Raw genomic sequence first — 22,948 nt, 5'->3', positions numbered from 1 at the left:
TGGCAGAAAGAGATCTAGGGGTCATAGTGGACCACAAGCTAAATATGAGTCAACAGTGTGATACTGTTGCAAAAAAAGCAAACGTGATTCTGGGATGCATTAACAGGTGTGTTGTAAACAAGACACAAGAAGTCATTCTTCCGCTCTACTCTGCGCTAGTTAGGCCTCAGCTGGAGTATTGTGTCCAGTTCTGGGCACTGCATTTCAAGAAAGATGTGGAGAAATTGGATATGGTCCAGAGAAGAGCAACAAGAATGATTAAAGGTCCTGAGAACATGACCTATGAAGGAAGGCTGAAAGAATTGGGTTTGTTTAGTTTGGAAAAGAGAAGACTGAGAGAGGACATGATAGCAGTTTTCAGGTATCTAAAAGGGTGTCATCAGGAGGAGGGAGAAAACTTGTTCACCTTAGCCTCCAATGATAGAACAAGAAGCAATGGGCTTAAACTGCAGCAAGGGAGATTTAGGTTGGTGTAGCGAGGCGGTGTGGCTCCCCTCCTCCCCAGGGAGGGTCGAGCCCCATCAGATGTCAAAAGGGGCGGCGCCATTGAGCGGTAGTCCCGCCCCTCAGAGGGTCAGGAGGCGCCCTGGAAGTATAAAAACAGGCCCTCCGCCCTCAGTTGGAGCCCTGCCGCCGCCAGGAGCAGACCTGCTAGAGGATGATCCTGACTGGGAAGCTGCGGAGGCCCAGGGCCGTTGCCCTGACTGGCCAGAACTTCCCCGCTACGACGAGGAGCCGCCAGAGCTGCCCCGCGCCCACTACGAGGAGGCGCCGGAGCTGCCTCGCGCCCGCTACGATGAGGAGCCGCCGGAGCTGCCCCGTCCCTGCTACTATCCCGAGGAACCCCCGGACCAGGCCTGGCCAGACTTTCCTGAGGTACTACCAGATCTGCTGCCCAGCTCTGGCCGGGAGGAACCCATGCTACTAAGCTTCCCAGGGACTGATGGCCCCGATCAGGTAGGACCAGAGAGGGCGATAGGAAGTAGTCTGGGGGCAGCTGACCCCAGTCAGACTGCAAGTATGCTGGAACCCATGTCAGTGTGTTTCGGTCAGGATTCCCCACTGACCATTAACGGCGTTAACCGCTGCTAGGGCCCCGGGCTGGAACGCAGTGGAGTGGGTGGGCCTGCGTTCCCCCTGCCACCCGTACCCAGATGGCAGAATCCCCCTCTCCCCGGCCTAAGGAGGCCATCAATGCCTGAACTGATAACTGCTTGGCCCTGAGTCACAAGGGTCTGAGCTACTGTACTGGGGGTTTGGTGCCCTGCCCGAAGTAAGGGCTGGGCCCCCTTTGACTCTGCCACTGCTCGGTCCTGTCTACAGGGCCCGAGCTGCCTGAACTGCTAACTGCTTGGCCCTGAGTCACAAGGGTCTAAGCTACTATACCTGTGGGTTTGGTGCCCTGCCCGAACCAAGGGCTGGGCCCCCTTTGACTGTGCCACTACTCGGTCCTGTCTACAGGATCCGAGCTGCCCGAACTGCTAACTGCGTGGCCCTGAGTCACAAGGGTCTAAGCTACTGTATCTGTGGGTTTGGTGTCCCACCTGAACCAAGGGCTGGGCCCCCTTTGACTGTGCCAGTGTTCGGTCCTGCCTACAGGGTCCGAGCTGCCCGAACTGTTGACCGCTCAACCTCGAGGGCAGAGGCCCTCGGACGACGCGTAGCGAGGCAGTGTGGCTCCCCTCCTCCCCAGGGAGGGTCGAGTCCCGGCCACGCACTGTCACAGTTGGACATTAGGAAAAAGTTCCTAATTGTCAGGATAGTTAAACACTGGAATAAATTGCCTAGGGAGGTTGTGGAATCTCCATCTCTGGAGATATTTAAGAGTAGGTTAGATAAATGTCTGTCAGGGATGGTCTAGACAGTATTTGGTCCTGCCATGAGGGCAGGGGACTGGACTTTAGGACTGGAAGGGACCTCGAGAGGTCATCGAGGCTATGAATCTATGAAAAGGTTAAAAGAAAACCTTTAGGCTAACTTGTTGGGAGTTGTTTGTGAACTGAATATTTTCAGAATAGCAACCACCATCATTCAAAGTCAGCCAACTCCATGATGCGCACTTCAGAGCACAAATGGAATCAATATCTTCCTGGCCTTTGGGTAGTCTTCAAATTTTTCAAGATACCATCTGAAAAAACAAGCCACTTGAATTAGTATTCTTTGTCAAAATACTACAAAAGAGACTATATTGTAGGAAACTGCCAGAGAAACATTTATAGCAATATAAGTGGATTAATCTACAAAGGAACATCTCCAGGCTTCACTTCATGTGCAGAACTCCTATTTTAAAATTATCACACCCATCCTCATGAGATCAGAGTGCTGACTACAAAAATTAAATCAAAACCTATGGTTGCCAACAATGGCAAAATCAAATTAATGAGAGTGGTGTGCATGGAGCAAGGGCAAGTGAGTGGCCCAACATCATAAAAAGTAGATAATGTACCACAGCAAGTGCCCAGATTCCATTACAAGATGGATACTTTGGGATGATGAAAGTGAAGTGGGTAGATTTTAGAACAGCTACAAGAAACAACATGAGGAAAGACTGACATGTTGGAACAACAGTACCTTCCTCTAGGTAAGATCTATATGAACTCTCATAAGAATTTAGATATATCAATTCAGATTGCTGGTGAGAAACAAAATGAATCATGAGGCTTAACCATCTCCAAACCTGGAAAAAGACCCAGGCTTATTTTGGTGCTCCAGCTCCAGGCAAAAACCTGCAGCTCCACTGCTCCATCAACTTCAAAACAAGACTATTTTAAAAAATGAGTTAAGTGTTTTGAGGTTCTACACCTGTCCTGGGGTCCTTGTTTTACAAACACATTTTCCTGTTTTTAAAAATATTCTTCTGCCCCTCTTGCTGTATGAAAGACTCACACATCCTGAGGAAATGGGATCTGATTTAGTCTGGTCTCCTCACAGATGCAGGTGTTCATATTACCAGATCCAACAGCAGGATCAGGGTCTAAGTAATTATTATGGGGAAACATTAAAACTGACTACACACAAGACTGTCAAGTGCACAAAATAAATCATTTGGTATATTTTTTCTCCACTCTCTTTCATTCACTGTTTTTTATCTCCATACAGCTCCCTCCTCGTCTTCTGTGCCACTCTTTTTCCTTTTTCTCAACCTTTTCTACCTTTCACCAGGCTCCCTGTGGAAAAAGTTTGCAAAAGGGAACTGGCAAAGATTATTCAGTTTTCTTCTTCTTTGAAGGAGTTGGCAAAAGCTTGATGTAGGAGGAAACTGGAAAAATCCTACACAATTTGCCCTGGCAAACTATTCATGCCTGATTGTGTTCATATTGAGCTTTAGAAACTCTAGCCACAATTGATCTCACATCGCTGCAGCTCGACAGTGCTAGTACCTTGTGAAAGTGCTAGTGTAGAGCAGTGGTAGCAGGGTCGATTTGATTTAAATCATGATTTAAATCACTAGTCAGGAAGACTGGATTTAATCATGGATTTCTACATAAAAGTGTATTCCTGTTGGTTGTTATAACCTCAATACATATCTTCACAATTCAGAGATGGTGTAATGTTTAGAAGGTACACACTATACATTTTTAAAGTGCTTTATATTGAAAACTTTTCAGATTAGTTTTACAGCTATATCAGAAAATGAATGATTGTTTGGTAATTTCATTTACCAAAGATAACTGGAGCAGATATTTATGAAAAAACAGATGGCTCTGTCACAGCCAAAGTTCTCAACATTGGGCTTAAGAGAAATGTTGAACACATACTGAGCACCCTGATGCCTTGAACAAAATGCAGGGAAATAGTTTTATTGCTGATGCTGTTGAGATTTGGAAGGAACTGAGTGAGATCTTAAAAAGAGAAATATGCAATGACAGAGTTAAATTACAAGCATTAAAAAAATGAATGGGATAAGCACTAGCTCCAGCTCATTTTACTGCAAATGTTCTCAATACTCGGTACCAGGGTCAAACCTTAACTGCTGAAGAGGATTTGCTATGACATGGACATCCAGCAATCATCCCTCCATAATGCCAATTATTATAAACTTCAGAGTTAAGTGTGAACCATTCAAGAAATATGTTTGCTGATGATATTTTAAAGAAAGTCACACCAGTGAACTGGTGGACGTCACTTACGCACTTGGATTCAGAGACTGATAAAGTGATAATCTCACTTTTAACAGCAGTAGCTTCTTCTGCGGGCGTAGAAAGAATATTTTCTTCCTTTGGACTAATTGAGAAATTGTTTGGGTCCTGAAAAAGCAGGAAAGCTTGTTTTTCTTTTCCAGATTATGAACAAACAGGAAAATGAAGGTGAAGACGACTGAGTTACCTGCAGAAGCCAATATTTTAAGCTTCTCATGTTGACCTGGTTGACATTTAAATTTTGTTTTGTTTTTTAAATATTTCATTTAACTACTTTAGTTAAAAACAATTTTAACAAAAACAAACCTGATTTTAAAAAACTTGCTTGTTTTGTTAAAATATTCTATGTTTGCTGCTGAAGAAAAAATCCAGAATACATAACATTGTTGTTTTAGTTAAATAAAACATTTTAAAGGTCTGTCTGGTGATGTTTTCCTCCTAATACAGCATTGCAAGAAAATCCTCCAAATATTAATGATTAACCTGTTGAATTGGAGATAGATCACCTCCCAATGACTTCATAAATATCTGCTTCAATTACTTTTGGTAAATGAAATAACCAAACATTCATTTTCTGATACAAAACTAATCTGAAAAGTTTTCAAAATATATCACTTTATTAAATGTCTCATTTTTATAGCTTGTTTGACTGGAGTGGTTATTTGTACAAACTACCTAATGTCTCATTCACTTTATAGGGTGCTTTAAAAATCATTTAATGTTCCTTAGAAGTGACAATTAACATACTCTGTTATGAAAGGAAAAAGTGAAATTGGCTATGCTATCGTTAGGTTAGGAGCTTTTTATAATCATTTTTTACAAATCTTTCAGACCTTATGTTACAACTAGATATAGTGTTTAACTCTTCATAAATGGTGGTGGTTTACATGATCATGTTCTAAATTTGGCCCCAAACCTACACATGCACAGTTCCATTGAGCTCAACAGGAATAGCTACATTCATAAAGTTACTCTAAAGTTGTTGCATGATTAGGGCTTGTATTATGATACAGTATCGCTTGGTCAGCAACTAGAGAGCATCTTGATTATCTGTATTACCATAGCACCAAGGAGTCCCAGGCATGGAGCAGGACCCCAATGTGAGGTGCTATACAAAAATAGAACAAAAAGATTGATTGTAAGCTCTTTGCGGCAAGGACTAATATAATACAGGACACAATAGATGGATATAGAGAGACTGAGAGGGGAGAAGAAGGAAATCAGTGCAACAGTTTTGGTCAGCATGATAGGCTGTAATTTCAGCACCCCAGTACTCTAACTGTTATGTTGTGGGTCTGCCAGGGAACTGGTTATGGCTCCCTGATTTTCAGGGTAGATCTGTACTGATAGAGTAGATCCTGAGCCTGATGCAAGTACCACCTGGGAATTATGCTACTGTGAATGGTCCAGCTATGCTCCTCTCCATGTCCCCTGTGTCACAACTGAGTGTGGAGGGGCTGGATGCATCAGCTAAGGACCTGGCTGCTTTCTGGCCCTCTTGTACTCAGCAGGCAACATAAAGGGTCCAAAACACAACTATGAAGTCAATCCTCTGTTTTTTAAAAGCCCAGTATTAACTGAATTACTTTAGGGATTTAACATAGATATTTCTCTGGAGTATTTGCATCCTAAGTATTCCAATATTAATTGCTAGTATATCCATTTTACCAAGGCTAGTGATGGATTCTCCATCACTGACAATTTTTAAAACCAAGACTGGCTGTTTTTCTAAAAGCTATGCTCTAGGAATTATTTTGGGAAGTTATATGGCCTGTGTTTTACAGGAGGTCAGACTAGATGATCACAATGGTCCCATTTGGCCTTGGAATCTATGAAAATTAGAATTGTTTTTATTGTTTCAGCTGAGTGAAATGTAAGTAGTAAGCAAGCAACAAATACTTGCGAGTAAATTTGATTTTAAAAATTCTTTAGGTTTCAGAAAAGTGTTCTAAGTAACATTGGGCAGGATCCTCATCTACTGACTTAACTCAACTGAGTTATGCCAATTTATACATGCTCAGGAAATGGTTCTTTTCTTTTTTTTACATGATATTCTCCCTCTCTGCCATTTCTTAAAAAGCTCCATGAGATTAGTGTAAATTTTATTTAAAAATGCTTTAAGTAATCCAAACGTAAAGTTATCAAAAGAAAAAATACTTCAGAGTCAACATTTTTGTATGGCTACATATAAAAAAACCCCTTACATCTTTATGTTCTAGAAATATTTTTACACCCTAAAATTTGTGATTCAATAGCAGATTATTTAGAGAAAAAGTGAAGAGGAGGAGACTGAAATTTTAAAATTTTGAAAACTTACTGATGATGTTGGTGTGCCCGGGAACCTAGGATGAAAAATGTGCATATGGCAAAAGCAGCACTTTCAATAGTGCAGCTGGCAAGAGCAAATCCAAACCATTCAAGAATCTCTCCAAAAAAGTTGGCTCCAGTTACATATTCGAACAATCCTCCTAAAGAACACAACACATTATTACTACTCTATGCAAGGAATGTTGCAATAGTACCTGTAATTGTATTAACAGTTCCGTCAGGAAGGTCTGGTTAGCTTTCCTTTATTAATCCCAGTTGTGGTGAAAGAATTACTTCTTTGCAAGATTTCTACTATGAATGAATTTGTTTTGTGCTAAGCGGTTCTGAAATCTCAACTTTCAGACAATTTTCTTAAATTACTAAAGTGTGGACAAAATAAGTTAACTGGTTTCAGTAGGCACTTTTGTGCCTACATACATTACTATTTTACGCTGAAAAAAGCTGACTGTTCATCCACAAAGTATTTTTGTACATACAAAATTCTAAAACGGTTGAATTATTCATATTTGTGTGTGCTATAGGGGCCCAGTCTTGCTTCCACTTAAGTTAGTGAGACTACTCCCAGTAGTAATAAGAGCAGAAAACGGCCGTAATTTTTCCCTCTAAGGTTAACAAGCATATCTACATTGATAATAGTGCAACACATAATACAGAGTACTCTAGACATCAGTTATGCTGGTATAGTAGGCTCCTATGACTGTGAATGAAAAGCCTACTGACATATATTTCTGAAAGTAGGACTATAGATATATAAGACTGATCAATGACTTCAAAACACCTGTAATAATTTACCTTGTCAGTTTGCAAGCAACCATACAAAATATATTATGAGTGACTAGTGGGACAAGTTTCAGAGTAGCAGCTGTGTTAGTCTGTATCCGCAAAAAGAACAAGAGTACTTGTGGTACCTTAGAGACTAACAAATTTATTTGAGCATAAGCTTTCGTGGGCTACAGCCCACTTCTTCAGATGCATAGAATGGAATATATATTGAGGAGATATATATACACATACAGAGAGCATGAAAAGGTGGGAGTTGTCTTACCAACTCTGAGAGGCCAATTAAGTAAGAGAAAAAACTTTTGAAGTGATAATCAAAATAGCCCAGTACAGACACTTTGATAAGAAGTGTGAGAATACTTAAATGGGGAGATAGATTCAATGTTTGTAATGGCTCAGCCATTCCCAGTCTCTATTCAAGCCTAAGTTGATTGTATCTAGTTTGCACATCAATTCAAGTTCAGCAATTTCTTGTTGGAGTCTGTTTTTGAAGCTTTTCTGTTGCAAAATTGCCACCATCAGGTCGGTATTGAGTGACCAGACAGGTTAAAGTGTTCTCCTACTGGTTTTTGAATGTTATGATTCCTGATGTCAGATTTGTGTCCATTTATTCTTTTGCGTAGAGACTGTCAAGTTTGGCCAATGTACATGGCAGAGGGGCATTGCTGGCACATGATGGCATGTATCACATTGGTAGATGTGCAGGTGAACGAGCCCCTGATAGCATGGCTGATACGATTAGGTGATGTCACTTGAATAGATATGTGGACAGAGTTGGCATCGGGTTTTGTTGCAAGGATAGGTTCCTGGGTCAGTGTTTTTGTTCAGTGGTGTGTGGTTGTTGGTGAGTATTTGCTTCAGGTTGGGGGGCTGTCTGTAAGCAAGGACAGGTCTGTCTCCCAAGACATGTGAGAGTGAGGGATCATCTTTCAGGATAGGTTGTAGATCTTTGAGCTATTCCACTGCTATCCTAATAGCTATAAAGACTATACAAAGCTTTGCTGATTATACAAAAACCATAAATTCTACTACAAAATGCAGTTTTCCTTTTACTATTCTTGCAGCTGTGTAATAGCAGAATTACCAGTGTATTCTGGAGGAATTATTTCACAATGGGAAATAATTTTTTCCCCAGCTGACAGTAACTTTTATGTAAGGAGGCCTTAACAGAGTAGACTGTCCCATTTAGGACACCTGTTAGTTTAGTTTAGTTATCAGACCTAGCTGGGATGGAATCAGGTGCTCCCTGGGCTGAAGATGGGACTACAGGAGGGTATTTGGCTTCTGTGATTAACCCTTAAGTAGAGAGAGGGTTTACTGAGTCCTGGCAGCTTGTTACACTGTATAGTCATTAGAAAAAAAAGTAGCAAAATGTGTATGGTTTCCAGTGTTTGCATATACAATTCACTTAACAGTACACCTTTATTCACATGCAGATGTCATTCTCTCATAAATTCTCTCATGTTGCTAGTACCTATGCTTGAAAATTTGGCACAAAGCCTACTAGAAATCCTCGACAAATGCCTGTAAAGCCGTGGCCAATCTGGTCATAGAGCCCCAAAGTACATATTCAACTAACTGCTTCCAAGTTTTGAAATATGTGAGAGCCAGAATTTATGAGAACTCAGAAGTGTGATACTTCTATTTATAAATGATAGCCTTTTGAATGGTACCATACTGTTTTCAAAGGGTCATTTAGTCAGATTAATACAGCACTTCATTTCTATAACCTAGTGGGGCACCTTAGAAATTAAGTATCGGGGGTAGTCATGTTAGTCTGTATCCACAATGTAGTCAGATGTAGCTGAAGAAGTGAGTTTTTTTACCCACGGTAGCTTATGCCCCAAATAATCTGTTAGACTATAAGGTGCCACCGGACTCCTTGTTGTTTTTCTTAGAAATTAAGTTATGCCAAATTCTCCAAAATTTTACTCTTCTGAATGACATTTTAGTCCTAAGTATTTTACCCACTTAAACCACAGAATTTGTTTGCGTAAAGTTTGGTTAAAAATAAAACACCTCACTAGGAAATAGGAACAAAAGAGTCTCAGGAGAATAGTCAACTTTACTGTTTTAACTCTGGCACCTAGTGAAAGAGACAAGGTATTAAAGAATCCCAAATTGTATTTCACAGCTGTATAAAGTCAACTCTTCACTATTGGGAATTATAAGTAAAATAAATCAAAGGATTTCAACATCCGTATTCATTTAGGAGAGCACTGAGTCAGATAGTTCTATTGTAATCAGTAAAAGTACTCAGATGAGCAAATGCTATTCAATTTAAGGGAGGCAAAAATCAGGGACAAAGTTTTAAAACTGTTTTCTTTAAGTAATAAAAATGAAACAGGTATCAGAAAAGTACAGTGGATGCCAAGCACAGTACTTACACATTTGACATGAAAATTCTTACATCACATTTTGGTTCAAAGTCGCTGATTTTATTTAGGTAAATATATTTTTTAAAACAGCATCCTCCTACCTGTGCAGCAATTAACCTCTCACTTCTTTTGCAAAACCTTTATATGTTGATCGTTTCATAGCAAGCCTGCAATCAAGTCCTCGGTGGGTGCTTTTATTCACAACTGCCAATGTTAGAGGACAATCTCTCAATTACAATAAGAAGAATGACTGCCCAAGGAAAGATTGCAAAAGGTGGTTGCAAAATTCAGTGGAAAGGCATGTTAATTCTCAGGAGAGTGAATAAACACATTAACAAGAACCATGAGAAAGCAGTGCAGAAGTGGAGTATCTCAAAAAAACTGCAGAGCAACAAATATTAACAGGCCTTGGGTCATGACTAGTCACTAGACTCTACAAAAGCAGCCTTCTGCTGTCAGGCAATTACACAGAGATAGGCAGGGTGTTTGCAGCATAGTCAGACAGTTTCCCTTCGTTTAGAGTAATAAAGCCAATTTTTTGTTTCAGGAAATACACTTGAAAATCCTTTCGCTATTAGTTTCCTGGTCTTGATATTTGTTATGTCCCTGAGCAATTTATGTTCTTTAAATACAACAGAACCAAGTTTTGAGACATTCCTTTGGAATTTTAAATTTCTTAACTTTTTACTCACCTCTTGGTATTTTGTAGCCCGTTTCCCCTGGTTTTCTCAGATTTCTGAGAATGTGATCAGAATAGATATTAATTGTCATGCCACTCAGCCACCCTGCAAAACCTAAAGAGTCAAAGTAATAACATTAAAATACTGGACTGAAAACACCTGTTTTAATAGAACAAACTATGGTTTATACAAACAAATAACCCTAAAATATAAGCAGTAATGTACCTCTACCTCTACATGAACTTGCAATTCCATCAAGCAGTTCTGGTGACATGGTAAATTATGGCCCCAATCCTATAAAGAACCAGTTGCAGGATTGGGGGCTATGAAAACCAGGACAGAAGGCACTACCCCAGATTTAAAGTATACTTTTAATATATGCATATGTTCTCACACCCATAGTGGTAAACTGAACTGTTCAAATAAACTAACATTCAAAAAGATATTAAAGAAATTAATCCACATTGATCACTGTCAAAAAAGCATGCTTTAACCTTCTCTTTTATTGGATGTGTTCCTGAATTTTCCACAGCAGAATCATCATTTTAGTTGTTACATAGGAGTAAGCACTGCAGATCCTGATGCAGGCCCAGAACAGAAATGGACATCCATAAGGCCCCTAATTCTGGAAATACTTATGCTCTTCTAATTTTGTGCATGTGAACAGCCCCCGTGTCTATACTGTGCCTGCATCAGGTTGTCTCAGTATTTTCCACAGATACAGCTTGTACCATGTTAATATTAGACATTCCCATTTTCCCCATATTTCCTTGACTTCAATGAGACCTCTCATATGAGTAAACTTAAGCATGTGCAGGTTTGCAGAATCAGGGCCTAAAACAGAAACACCTACTTCTAAAAATTCTGCTACAGAGACTGAGAGCTGAGACTGCTGTCCAGCCTGGATAGCAAGCTTTTGAGTAAACTGCAAAGGCTCCATGAGCCCATATGGAGGCAGCGTACTCTAGATTAGTAGGTGAAGGGTCAGAATCCATTAGCTGTGGATGTAAGATCTCAACTACAGTTTCTGCTAAGAACTTTTCAATATAGGCCCGGAGTCGAGAGCTTGGCTTGGGCTATGGGGGCTGGCTAATAGAGAACAATACATAGCTCAGAGGAAGCTGGGGTAAACAGATAACCTTGTGTGTTTCAAGTCAGTGAGCGGAGTCAGCATAACTCTGAATGTAATTGGGCATCCTTATCTTGAATTATAGACACATGAAGCGCTGAGAAAGGCCTCATGGCTACTTAGAGCAACCAGATGTCTCAATTTTATAGGGACAGTCTCGCTTTTAGGGACTTTTTCTTATTACCCCCCACCCCGTCCTGATTTTTTACACTTGCTATCTGGTCACCCTACGTCTACTCCCTAATGCAGGGAGGAGACAGTGGTACAATACCCCTCAGATCCTAGACAAAGTTCAGGGAGAGGCCTAATATGATTAACTTGAGTTATGACACCCTCTCTTCACAGATGTATGCCAATCCTAGCCCACAGAAATGCAAGGGTAAACTTGTGAAATTGTTAAGTACTAATTACTGCTTTTTCGCTTTAAATCTCTAAGGCTATGGCTATACTTGAAATTTCAAAGCGCTGCCAAGGCAGCGCTTTGAAGTGTGAGTGTGGTCGGAGTGCGAGAGTGTGGTCGGAGAGCTCTCCCAGCGCTGCACGTAAACCACATCCTCTACAGGTGTAGCTTGCAGCGCTGGGAGCCACACTCCCAGAGATGCAGCACTGATTACACTGAGGCTTTATAGCGCTGTATCTTGCAGCACTCAGGGGGGTGTTTTTTCACGCCCCTGAGCGCGAAAGTGCAGTGCTGTAAAGTGCCAGTGTAGCCAAGCCGTAAGAATGTACCTATTGGTCAACCGAGAGAGCTGCCACCTCATTCCCCTGGACCCAAAAATTAGAATTTAACCTATACACTTTAATAGACATAGTTTGGGGGTAATTACCTGTGTTAGCAATATGTTAATTTGGGTCATGGGTGGAACCATTATGTAATCTTTTAGATCATTGGCTTATTGTGCTTTTCTTGTCTCGCTGTTAGAACCTATCCAGGGGTTTGGGAAAACCCATCCCTGTCGCTTCTCTCTGTCCAAAGAGCACCATATGTCATCTATTGTAACTAATTGTTTTGCAGTGTCTCTGAGCCTAATAAGCAAAGTTACACTCCACCAGCGCTGTGCGTAATAAACTCCTGTGCTTGACTCTACACAGTGTGGATTATTGTTCCTTCAGTAGGTCTATCAGCCCAGCTTATAGCAGATCAGAGATGAGGAGACTTCATATTAACTTGCTGAAACAATGGAAAATAAAGAATATGAAATATTCCAGACTCACTCACTACCTGTTCCCACAAACCGTGTGTGTGTGGAGGGTGTAAATGGAAACTAAGGGCTGGTCTCCACTATGGGGAGAGCGATGCTGCTGCAATTGATTTAGTGGATCTAGTGGTACTCCAGCTCTCAAAAGAGAGTAAGGGAGGTTGACCGGGGCGCATTTCCCATTGACTCAGCGCTGTGAAGATATCAGAGTAAATTGACCTAAGCTATGTTGACTCCGAGTAGCATAACTCAGGTCGACTTACCCCCGCAGTGAAGACAAGCCCTAAGCTTCCAACAAATATGTCTTTAACACTCAGGGATGAGGAAAAACTGAGGACTGAATGTACAAAGGAGCTTGCAGTGAGGAGATTACAACCATACCATTAATAGCCCTGTGTTGCAGGAGAATAGAACCATCAGTCAAAAAGTCTGCATGCAATCAACTAATGAAGACTGGTGGATCAGCAGGATCTTATGAAGTCTCCTTACCCCCAGGAAAGAATATGAACTAGAGCAAAAAGAGAGAGATGATATCTGGAGAAAACTAGATGATGGGTGCTCCCATTTGCTGTCTTTGGGAATCATTGTTGAAGAAAGTCCATTTCCATCTGTAGCAGGTTGGTTACCCAATCCTGCCCTGAGGGGGTTAAAAAGCAGCCTGCGAGGGCTTGATAGCTGCAGTTCTAAAAGCTGGGCTGACTGGGGAAGTGGCCACAGCTGGCCTGTATAAAAAGGCCAAGGAAGCCAGGTAGAGGGAGAAGGGCCTGGCTGCAGGGAGCTAGACAAGGTACCTAGAGTGGAGCAGGGCTGGGGAAAGGCAGAGGAGCTGTGGAGCTCCTGCCTGGAAAGCCCCAGGCTGTGGGCTAGCATTAGGCCAAGAGATACTGGGGGGTGTAGGGGGCAGCCCAGGAGCAGGCAAAGGCAGCAGGTCTAAACCCCTTTGCCTACGATGAGTGGCTGATACTGCAGTCAGCCCCAGTGAATGGGGGCTAGATGGAGACTGGGCAGTAGCCAAACTGGGGATAGTGGGTTGGGGGTTCCCCAGGGAGCGGGAGACCCAGTTAATAGAGGCACTGGGGTCCAGGGAGGGACTCGGGGCCAGAGGACAGGCAGATCACTGGCCTGCAGAGGGTGCTCTGGGCTGGAAATTGAGCTAATTCCTGGAAGTCACCAGCAGGAGGCACCGCAGCCATGAGTCTGCTCAATTACACCATGATACTTTAAAGGACAATGCCAACTTAAAAATCAGTCTGAAAACACACCTCCTATCATTACAAGAAATATCTATGATCACTATAACTGACAAAATTAAGAATCTTCTCCTCTGTTTCCAGCTTGCTTAAGTTTGTGTACTGACAGCACTTTGGCCCAAACCCACTTACATACCTAAATCCCAAACTTAGGTGCTTAAACTGGGGGTGTACGCACCTTGAGTCCCACTTTAGGCTCCGCTCCAATTCACAAAACTCCCACTGAACCATGTAGTTGCCTAAACTTACTGAGTGTCTAAGTTTTCAGAGTAAAGTTTCCTAGGTATCTACATTTCTGGGTAAGTGCATGGCTGCCACTCTCTAGACATCCAGACATTTATCTCCTGCCTAAGCCCCAGAGCAACTCACAAGCTGGGGGTGGGGGGAAGACGGGGAGAGGGAAATAAGCATGCAGCCACCTCAGTTGCATGCAGGGTCCAATCTGGTAGGTGACCTCTGAGCACCACTACCAGAACAGATCCCTTTAGGAATCCAACTGGAAGAGAAGGATATGGTCGTGCCCACCTTAAAACCTTTACCCTACGGGTTAGAGCACTCAGCTGGGTTAAATTCCTCCCTCTGCCGCAGAGGGGGAAAGGATATGAACATAGGTCTCCCAAGAGAGTGCTCTAACCGCTAGTCTTAATGTGGGACTCCCTTAGTATCTCCTGCTGAAGCTCTGGATAAATAATGAGTGATAAGAGCAGCAGGACTGGGGACTGGACCGTGGGGATCTCACATGAATGCCCTAATTACTGGACTCCAGTCATTCTCTTTCTATATATGACATAAGTATTTATGCACAGGGAACGGTTTCAGCAAGCACCCACATCAGACTATCCCATAGCTCAGTGGCAAGAACACCCTTCTAAAAAGTGGGAGACTCATATTCAAATCCTTTCTTCCCCTCAAGTGGGGTGTTGTCCAAACCCTAGATGAGTGCTCTAACCACCACGCTAAAAGTTATAAGGTGAACATGGAGTGAGGCAGGCAGGTAACTCATTCACACAAAAAATGACTTAGGCACCTAATTCAAGGTGGCAGGTTCCTTTTCATGGATTGCTAAACAGAGATAGATGCCTATCTCAGAGAGCATAGTTTAGCACACACCCCTCTCATCAGCATCTTCTATTGGCTAGCTTGGGCAGCTCCCCACCTACTGTTCTGTCTTTTGTGGATCATGTTGTAAGGCACTTCTTCCTCCCCCCATTCACTGTGTAGTGAGCCTAGACACTTAATTCAGATTTTGTATTCCTGTGATTTCCTAGGCACCTAAAAATTAGCTGCCATGATACTCAGCATTGCAATAACTAAATGTCTGAGTGGATCCAGGCCTTTGTGTATAATTAGGCACCAACCCAGAATGAGCTCTGAGTTAGCAGAAAAAACGGTTACTTACCTGTACTATAACTGTTGTTCTTCAAGATGTAGGTGCAGATGTGTATTCCACTCAGGTGTGCACACCCAGTGCACTGAAGTCAGAGAATTCTATAGTATCCTGCACCTAGTTGTGGTCCCTCTTGAGACTAATTAGGGGCAGTGCGGCCATGGGTGGTGGGTTTAATAAGCCAGGGCATGCTATGCCTCCCCAAACAGGATGTGGCACACCTCCCTTTGGAGGCATCTTGACGACCCACCACATTTCAGAGTGCGGATGCCTGGGTTGTAGCCTTGCCTGCATTCCGCCTCAAGGCCCCGTTCTGTTTTGCCCCCATGGCCCTGTCCACACTCTCCTCTTCCAGCCCTCTTTCCCCCAAGGCTTGCCCTTGGTTAGCCCCTTCCTGTCCCCATTCCACCCCTTCCCCTAAGGCCCCTATCACTCACTGAGTTGCTCCTCTCCTCCAATCCCCCTTCACCGAGGCTCCCCACAACTGCTGCCTCCGCTCACTCCTCTCCTCCATTGAGGAGAGGAGTGAGCAGTGATGGTGAGGCCTCAGGGGAGGAGGCCGAGCAGGGGGCAGAGCCAAGGTCTGGGTGCTGGGGGAGCTTCCAGCACTCACACCAGCCTCCCTAAATTCCCTCTAGCTGACATTATAGCAATAAGAAAGGCTCTCTTTTGGCAAAGGAGGGAAAGAAAATGTGATGCTAGGGACTCAAATGAAGGTCCCATAAGGGCAGCAAGCACATGTTAAGGTCTGAGAGGGGAACCACTTCTTTTACACATGGGAAGACACTGACAATACCTTTCAAAAATCTAACTACCAGGAGTTGGAAAATACTGACTTCCCTTGGATTGGGAGATAAAAGGCTGAGATCGCTAAGTGGATTCTCAATGAGCTTAGAGACGGACATGATTTAAGATGTAACAGGTAATCTAAAATGATGCATGCTAACTGCCCTGTGTGGACACTGTTCACTACTCGCCTAGTACAGTAACTGAGGTTCTTTCAAATGTGTCCCCCTGGGGGTGTTCCCTTGTAGATGGGATTGGAGAACTTTGGTAGCAATGCCTGCTGCCCACACATACCCTCCTCCCTGTCTCATGCCATGAGAGGCATCTATATAGCGCTGTGCGGTCTATCTGCCCTCAGCTCCTTCTCTGCCTCAGAGTCTATGTTTGAACTCTGAAGCAGAGGGAAGGAAGGTAAGTAGTGAAGCACCCATAGGGACACATATCTTGAAAAATCTCAGTTACTGCACAGGATGACTAACCTTCTCTTATGCTTATAATAGTGTCCCTATGGGTGCTCTACTCAGACCTCCTCATTCCACCAAATGAATATAGTTCAGTGTTCCCCTACGCCTTTCTTTTCCTTGCTTAAAGTCAGATTCCTTCTTCTGAAGCACTGCAGCCCTACATCGATCTAGAGGCAAGATTCACAAAAGATTGTAGGTGCCTAAAAATCAGAATCAGGCCCAACTGGAATTCACAAAACCACCGCTCAGCTAACCCCAAATCCTGTAGATGCCTAAATTCTCTCAGCAACTAAATTCTTTCAGTAAAAGTTCCCCAGGTGCCTATGTTTCTGCCTCTGAACAAAAACGCTGCAGCCCCACACCAAGAATCCAGATGCTGAAGCTCCAGAGCAATGTATGAATCAGTGGAAAATAGGGGTTTCTCCACCTAACTTGCCTATCCAGTAAGTGAGCTCAAAGCTTGCCTATCAGATTGGGCCACTATAAGAGAGGTTATTTAATAGGAAAGAATAGACATTTAAGTGATAGAAAGTAAGAAAATTAGAAACAAATGGCTACATATAAAACAATTATAATATCCTTTCTAGAACCTAAACTTAACTAATGAGGCATTCACCAATCTCCTGCAAAATAGCTTACCTCAGGTATTTTTCCCAGTGCTTTTACCCACTTTGGCTGAGATGCCTCAGACATTCAAGCTCACTGGCGGCTTGTCCTCACACACTGAAGGACTAATTGGAGATTCATCTGCACCCCAGATATAGTTTCAAAAGTTTATTGTCATACCCTTTAACATGATAACCCATGCTGTTTCTCTTTCCCCCCGCAACCTCCACAATCAGTGAGCATTTTGCTCAGACTGTGAAGGGCCATCCATTGTGAACCATAGAATACTTACCTTAACTCGCACACGTAAAGAACATGATTTTTAGTACATATACATAACTACACATATTACCCATACATACATCTCAAAATGATTATGATAACCAGTGTGATACAGGCTTTTATTAGAGTCCTTACATGGCACTCTTTGGTGGATTAGTAGATAGAATCATAGGATATTAGAAGAGACCTCAGGAGGTCACCTAGTTCAATCCCATGCTCAAAGCAGAACCAACACCACTACATAATCCCAGCCAAGGCTTTGTCAAGCTGGGCCTTAAAAACCTCTAAGGATGGAGATTCTACCACCTCCCTAGGTAACCCACTCCAGTGCTTCCTTCGATCTGCTGGCAATGCTCCTATTAATACTAATATGCCATTGGCCTTCTTGGCAACAAGGGCACACTGCTGAATCATATCCAACTTCTCATCCTCTGTAATTCCCAGGTCCTTTTCTGCAGAACTGCCACCTAGCTAGTCAGTCCCCACCCTGTAGAGGTGCAAGGGATTCTTCCTTCCTAAGCGCAAAACTCTGCACTTGTCCTTGATGAACCTCATCAGATTTCTTTTGGTCCAAACATCCAATTTGTCTAGATCACTCTGAACGCGATCCCTACCTTCCATTGTATCTACCCCTCCCCCCCAGCTTAGTGTCATCTGTGAACTTGCTGAGGGTGCAATTCATCCCATCATCGAGATCATTAATAAAGATGTTGAACAAAACTGGCCCCAGGACCGACTCCTAGGTCACTCTGCTTGATACCAGCTGCCCACTAGACGTAGACCCGTTGATCACTACCCATTGAGCCCGACAATCTAGCCAGCTTTCTATCCACCTTATAGTCCATTCATCCAATCCATACTTTTTTAACTTGTTGGCAAGAATACTGTGGGAGACCATATCAAAAGCTTTGCTAAAGTCAAGATATATCACAGCCACGGTTTTCCCCATATTCACAGAGCCAGTTATCTCATCACAGAAGGCAATCAAGTTGGTCAGGCATGACTTGTTCTTGGTGAATCCATGTTGACTGTTCCTGATCACCTTCCTCTCCTCCAAGTTCTTCAAAACAGATTCCTTGAGGACCTGCTCCATGATTTTGCCAGGTTCTCTTTCTTCCCTTTTTTAAAGATATGCACTATACTTGCCTTTTTCCAATCATGTGGAATCTCCCCCAAATACCATGAGTTTTCAAAGATAATGGCCAATGGCTCTGCAATCACATCAGCCAACTCCCTCAGCACCTTGGACGCATTAGATCTGGACCCATGGACTTGTGCATGTCCAGCTTTTCTAAATAGTCCTTAACCTGTTCTTCCACCACTGAGGACTGCTTACCTCCTACCCATGCTGTGTTGCCCAGTGCAGCAGCCTAGGAGCTGACCTTGTCTGTGAAGACTGAGATAAAAAAAACCATTGAGACTTCAGCTTTTTCCACATCATCTGTCACTGTGTCACTTCCCCCATTCAGTAAGGGTTCCACACTTTCCCTGACCACCTTCTTGTTACTAACATACCTGAAGAAACCCTTCTTGTTACGCTTCACATCCCTTGCTAGCTACAACTCCAATTGTGCTTTGGCTTTCCTGATTACAACCCTGCATGCTCTAGCAATATTTTTATACTCCTCCCTAATCATCTGTCCAAATGTCCACTTCTTGTAAGCTTCCTTTTTGAGTTTCAGATCACTGAAGACAGATGCCTTACCCAAGGGATCTCTGTAACTGTTATGTACCACAGTGCCATCTCTCAGTTGGCATCAAAATGTCCTTGAGTCACATCCCCCTCTCCACCTCAGGAGACGAAGGGATTAGGACAGGGATCTGCCACTTCTGTTAGTTAGTTCTCTCACCACTAGACTATAGGATATTCTGATGTGGAGTTCCCTCAGTCTCTCCTGTTGAAGCTGTTCCACTGTAGATAAATAATTTTAAAAAGTAATTGGGCCAGACAAAGAAAATGAAAGCACACAAGCCTGAGAATGACTATCTAGACTGGTGTTAGAGCACTCACCTGAGAGGTGGAAGACCCAGGATCCAGTTCCCTGGCTCCCGTGACTCCCTGCAGCCCAGGCTTAGGTGCTTATCTCTATGAGAGTGGCAGGGCTTAACACATATCCCTTCTTTTCTGGCAGCTCCCATTGGCTAGCTTAGGTGAGGAACTGCCTAGAATGCCTCTCAATGGGATTCATAAGAGTCAGCAACTATTTCTCCCTATTCATTGTATAGGAAGCCTAGGAGCCTAACCCAGGCTTTGTGAATCCGTGATTTTCTAGGTGCCTCAAAGTTAGGCGTGGCAGTGCTCAGTGTCATCACACTTACGTTTCCTTGTGACTCTAGCCCAGCAGATAATTTCCAAAAGAGAGTTTTTCATAAGAACATAATGGCCATACTGGGTCAGACCAAAGATCCATCTAGCCCAGTATCCTGTCTTCTGACAGTGGCTAATGCCAGGTGCCCCAGAGGGAATGAACAGAACAGGTAATCATAAAGTGATTGATCCCGTTTCCCATTCCCAGCTTCTGGCAAACAGAGGCTAGGAACACCATCCCTGCCCATCCTGGCTAATAGCCATGGATGGACCTATCCTCCATGAACTTATCTAGATCTTTTTTGAACCCTGTTATAGGCTTGGCCTTCACAACATCCTCTGGCAAGGAGTTCCACAGGTCGACTGTGCATTGTGTGAAAAAAATACTTTTTTTGTTTTAAATCCGCTGCCTATTGGTGATCCCTTGTTCTTGTGTTATGAGAAGGCGTAAATAACACCTCTATCATATCCCCCTTTAGTAATCTCTTTTCCAAGCTGAAAAGTCCTAGTCTTATTAATCTCTCCTCATATGGCAGCCATTCCATATCCCTAATCATTTTTGCTGCCCTTTTCTGAACCTTTTCCAATTCCAATATATCTTTTTTGAGACGAGGCAACCACATCTGCATGCAGTATTCAAGATGTGGGTGTACTACAGATTTATATAGAGATAATATGATATTTTCAGTCTCATCTGTCCTTTTCTTAATGATTCCCAACATTCTATTTACTTTTTTGACTGCCACTGCACATTGAGTGGATGTTTTCAGAGAATTATCCACAATGACTCCGAGATCGCTTTCTTGAGTGGAAAATTATGGGGTCTAAATTGGCTATGTATAGTTCGGATTATGTTTTCCAATGTGCATTACTTTGCATTTATCACATTTGAAATTCATCTGCCATTTTGTTGCCCAGTCACCCAGTTTTGAGAGATCATTTGGTAGCTCTCCGCAATTTGCCTGGGACTTAACTAACGAACAATTTTGTACCATCTGAAAATTCTGCCACCTCATTGTTTACCTCTTTTTCCAGATCATTTATGAATATATTGAATAGGACTGGGGCTCATATATACCCCTGGGGGACACACTATTTACCTCTTTCCATTCTGAAAACTGACCATTTATTCCTATCCTTTGTTGCCTATCTTTTAACCAGTTACCAATCCATAAGAGGACTTTCCCTCTTATCCCATGACAGCTTACTTTGCTTAAGAGCTTTTTGTAAAGGACTTTGTTGACCCACCTCAAAGAATTCTAGTAGATTGGTGAGGCATTATTTCCTTTTACAAAAACCATGTTGACTCTTCCCTAACAAATTATGTTCATCTATGTCTGACAATTTTGTTCTTTATTATAGTTTCTATCAGTTTGCTCGGTACTGAAGTCAGGCTTACCGGCTGTAATCACTGGGATCACCTGTGGAGCCCTTTTAAAAAAATTTGGCATCACATTACCTATTCTCCAGTCATTTTGGTACAGAAGCTGATTTAAACGACATATTACAGTTAGTAGTTTTGCAATTTCACATTGGCGTTCCTTCAGAACTCTTGGGTGAATACCATCTGATTCTGGTGACTTATTTCTGTTTACAAAGTGGTAGCCATGTTATTCTGTATCAACAAAAACAATGCGGAGTCCTTGCAGCACTTCCTCATTGTTATTCCTGTTTAGTTTATCAATTTGTTCCAAAACCTCCTTCACTGATTCATAGATTATAAGGCCAGAAGGAACTATTGTGATCATCTAGCTCATGACTACACTATAAACTTACATTGGTATAAGTATGATGCTCAGGGGTGTGAAAAATCCACACATCTAATATCAACCTAACCTCTGGTGTAGACAGCACTATGTCGACGGGAAAGTTTCTCCTGTTAACATAGCTATTGCCTCTGCTGGAGGTGGATTAATTACACTGGCTAGTGTAAATATACACAGATGCAACTGTGCTGCTGCAGCATTTTAAGCGTAGACCTACTCCTTGTCTGACCTCCTGCATAACAAAGACTATAGCATTTCCCTGAATTAATTCCTGTTTGTACTAGAGAATATCTTTTAGAAAAAACAACCAATTCTGATTTTAAAATTGCCAGTGACGGACAATCCACTACAACCTTTGGAAAATTACTCCAATAGTCAATTACCCTCAGTGTAAAAAATTTGTGCCTTACTTCAAATCTGAATCTTCAACTTCCAGCCATTGGATCTGTGTCTGCTAGACAGAAGAGCTCTCTAATATCAAATTTCTGTTCTCCATGTAAGTATTTATAGACGGTAACCAAGTGACTCCTTAAACGTCTTTGTTAAATTACATAGATTCTGCTCTTTGCGTCTTTCACTGTAAAGCATTTCCCAATCTTTTACTTATTCTCCTGGATCTCCTCTGAATCTTCTCCAGTTCTCCAACCCTCTCCTTCTTGAATTGAGGACACCAGACCTGGACATTGTATTTTAATAGTAGTTACAATAGTGCCAAATACAGAGGTAATGCGACCATCCTACTCCAACCGAATATTCCTTGGTTTTACATTCAAGACCACAATGTTACACCAGCAGCTCATGTTCATTCATTATCTACCATGACCCCCAAATCTTTTTCAGAGTCCTTGCTTCCCTGGATAGAATCCCCCATCCTGTAAGTATGGCCTACATTCTTTGTTCCTAGATTTAGGACCTTACATTTTGCTGTATTGAAGCATATATTGTTTGCTTGCTCCCAGTTTACTAAGCAATCCAAATAGCTCTGTATCAGTGATCTGTCCTCTTCATTACTTATCACTTCCCCATCTACAAATATTATCAATAACAATTTTATATTTTCTTCCAGATCACTGATAAAAACACTGAAGAGCACAGAGCCAAAAACTGATCCCCGTGGGACCGCACTAGAAAACATTGAATGAATGAGCCCACATTTACATTTACATTGAAACTTGTAATTTAATCAGCCTTTAATCCATTTAATGTATTCCATGTTCATTTTCTTCTAGCTTCTTAATAAAAATGTCATGTGGACCCATGTAAACTGCATTACAGAAGTCTAAGGATATTATATCAACACTATTACCTTTATCAACCAAACTTGTAAACTCATCAAAAAAGGGCACCAAATTAGTCAGTTTTCCATAAACCCATGTTGACTGACAATTTTATTGATCTCTTTTAATTCTATATTAATCCAGACCCATTTCAGCCATTCCATTTTTTTTCCCAGGACCAATGTCAGG

The 22,948-nt window shown here is 42.3% G+C and overlaps 1 protein-coding gene across 1 annotated transcript in view; it reads right to left on the bottom strand.

Annotated features, from left to right (window-relative positions):
- Positions 1 to 1,931: 1,931 nt before the first annotated feature.
- Positions 1,932 to 22,948, bottom strand: part of SRD5A1 (steroid 5 alpha-reductase 1) — a 45,140-nt gene continuing 24,123 nt past the window's right edge. The window contains exons 3-5 of the mRNA XM_050938261.1: positions 10,318 to 10,419; positions 6,457 to 6,607; positions 1,932 to 2,128 (exon numbers count right to left, since the gene is read on the bottom strand). Of these exons, the coding sequence (XP_050794218.1) occupies positions 2,062 to 2,128; positions 6,457 to 6,607; positions 10,318 to 10,419 (320 nt within the window). The 3' untranslated portion in view covers positions 1,932 to 2,061. The remainder of the gene's footprint in view (positions 2,129 to 6,456; positions 6,608 to 10,317; positions 10,420 to 22,948) is intronic.

This window comes from Gopherus flavomarginatus, chromosome 2, assembly GCF_025201925.1.
Source record: "Gopherus flavomarginatus isolate rGopFla2 chromosome 2, rGopFla2.mat.asm, whole genome shotgun sequence".
NCBI lineage: Eukaryota > Metazoa > Chordata > Testudines > Testudinidae > Gopherus > Gopherus flavomarginatus.
Note: the sequence above shows the minus strand (reverse complement) of the source record. Positions and strands in the feature narration are given on the sequence as shown.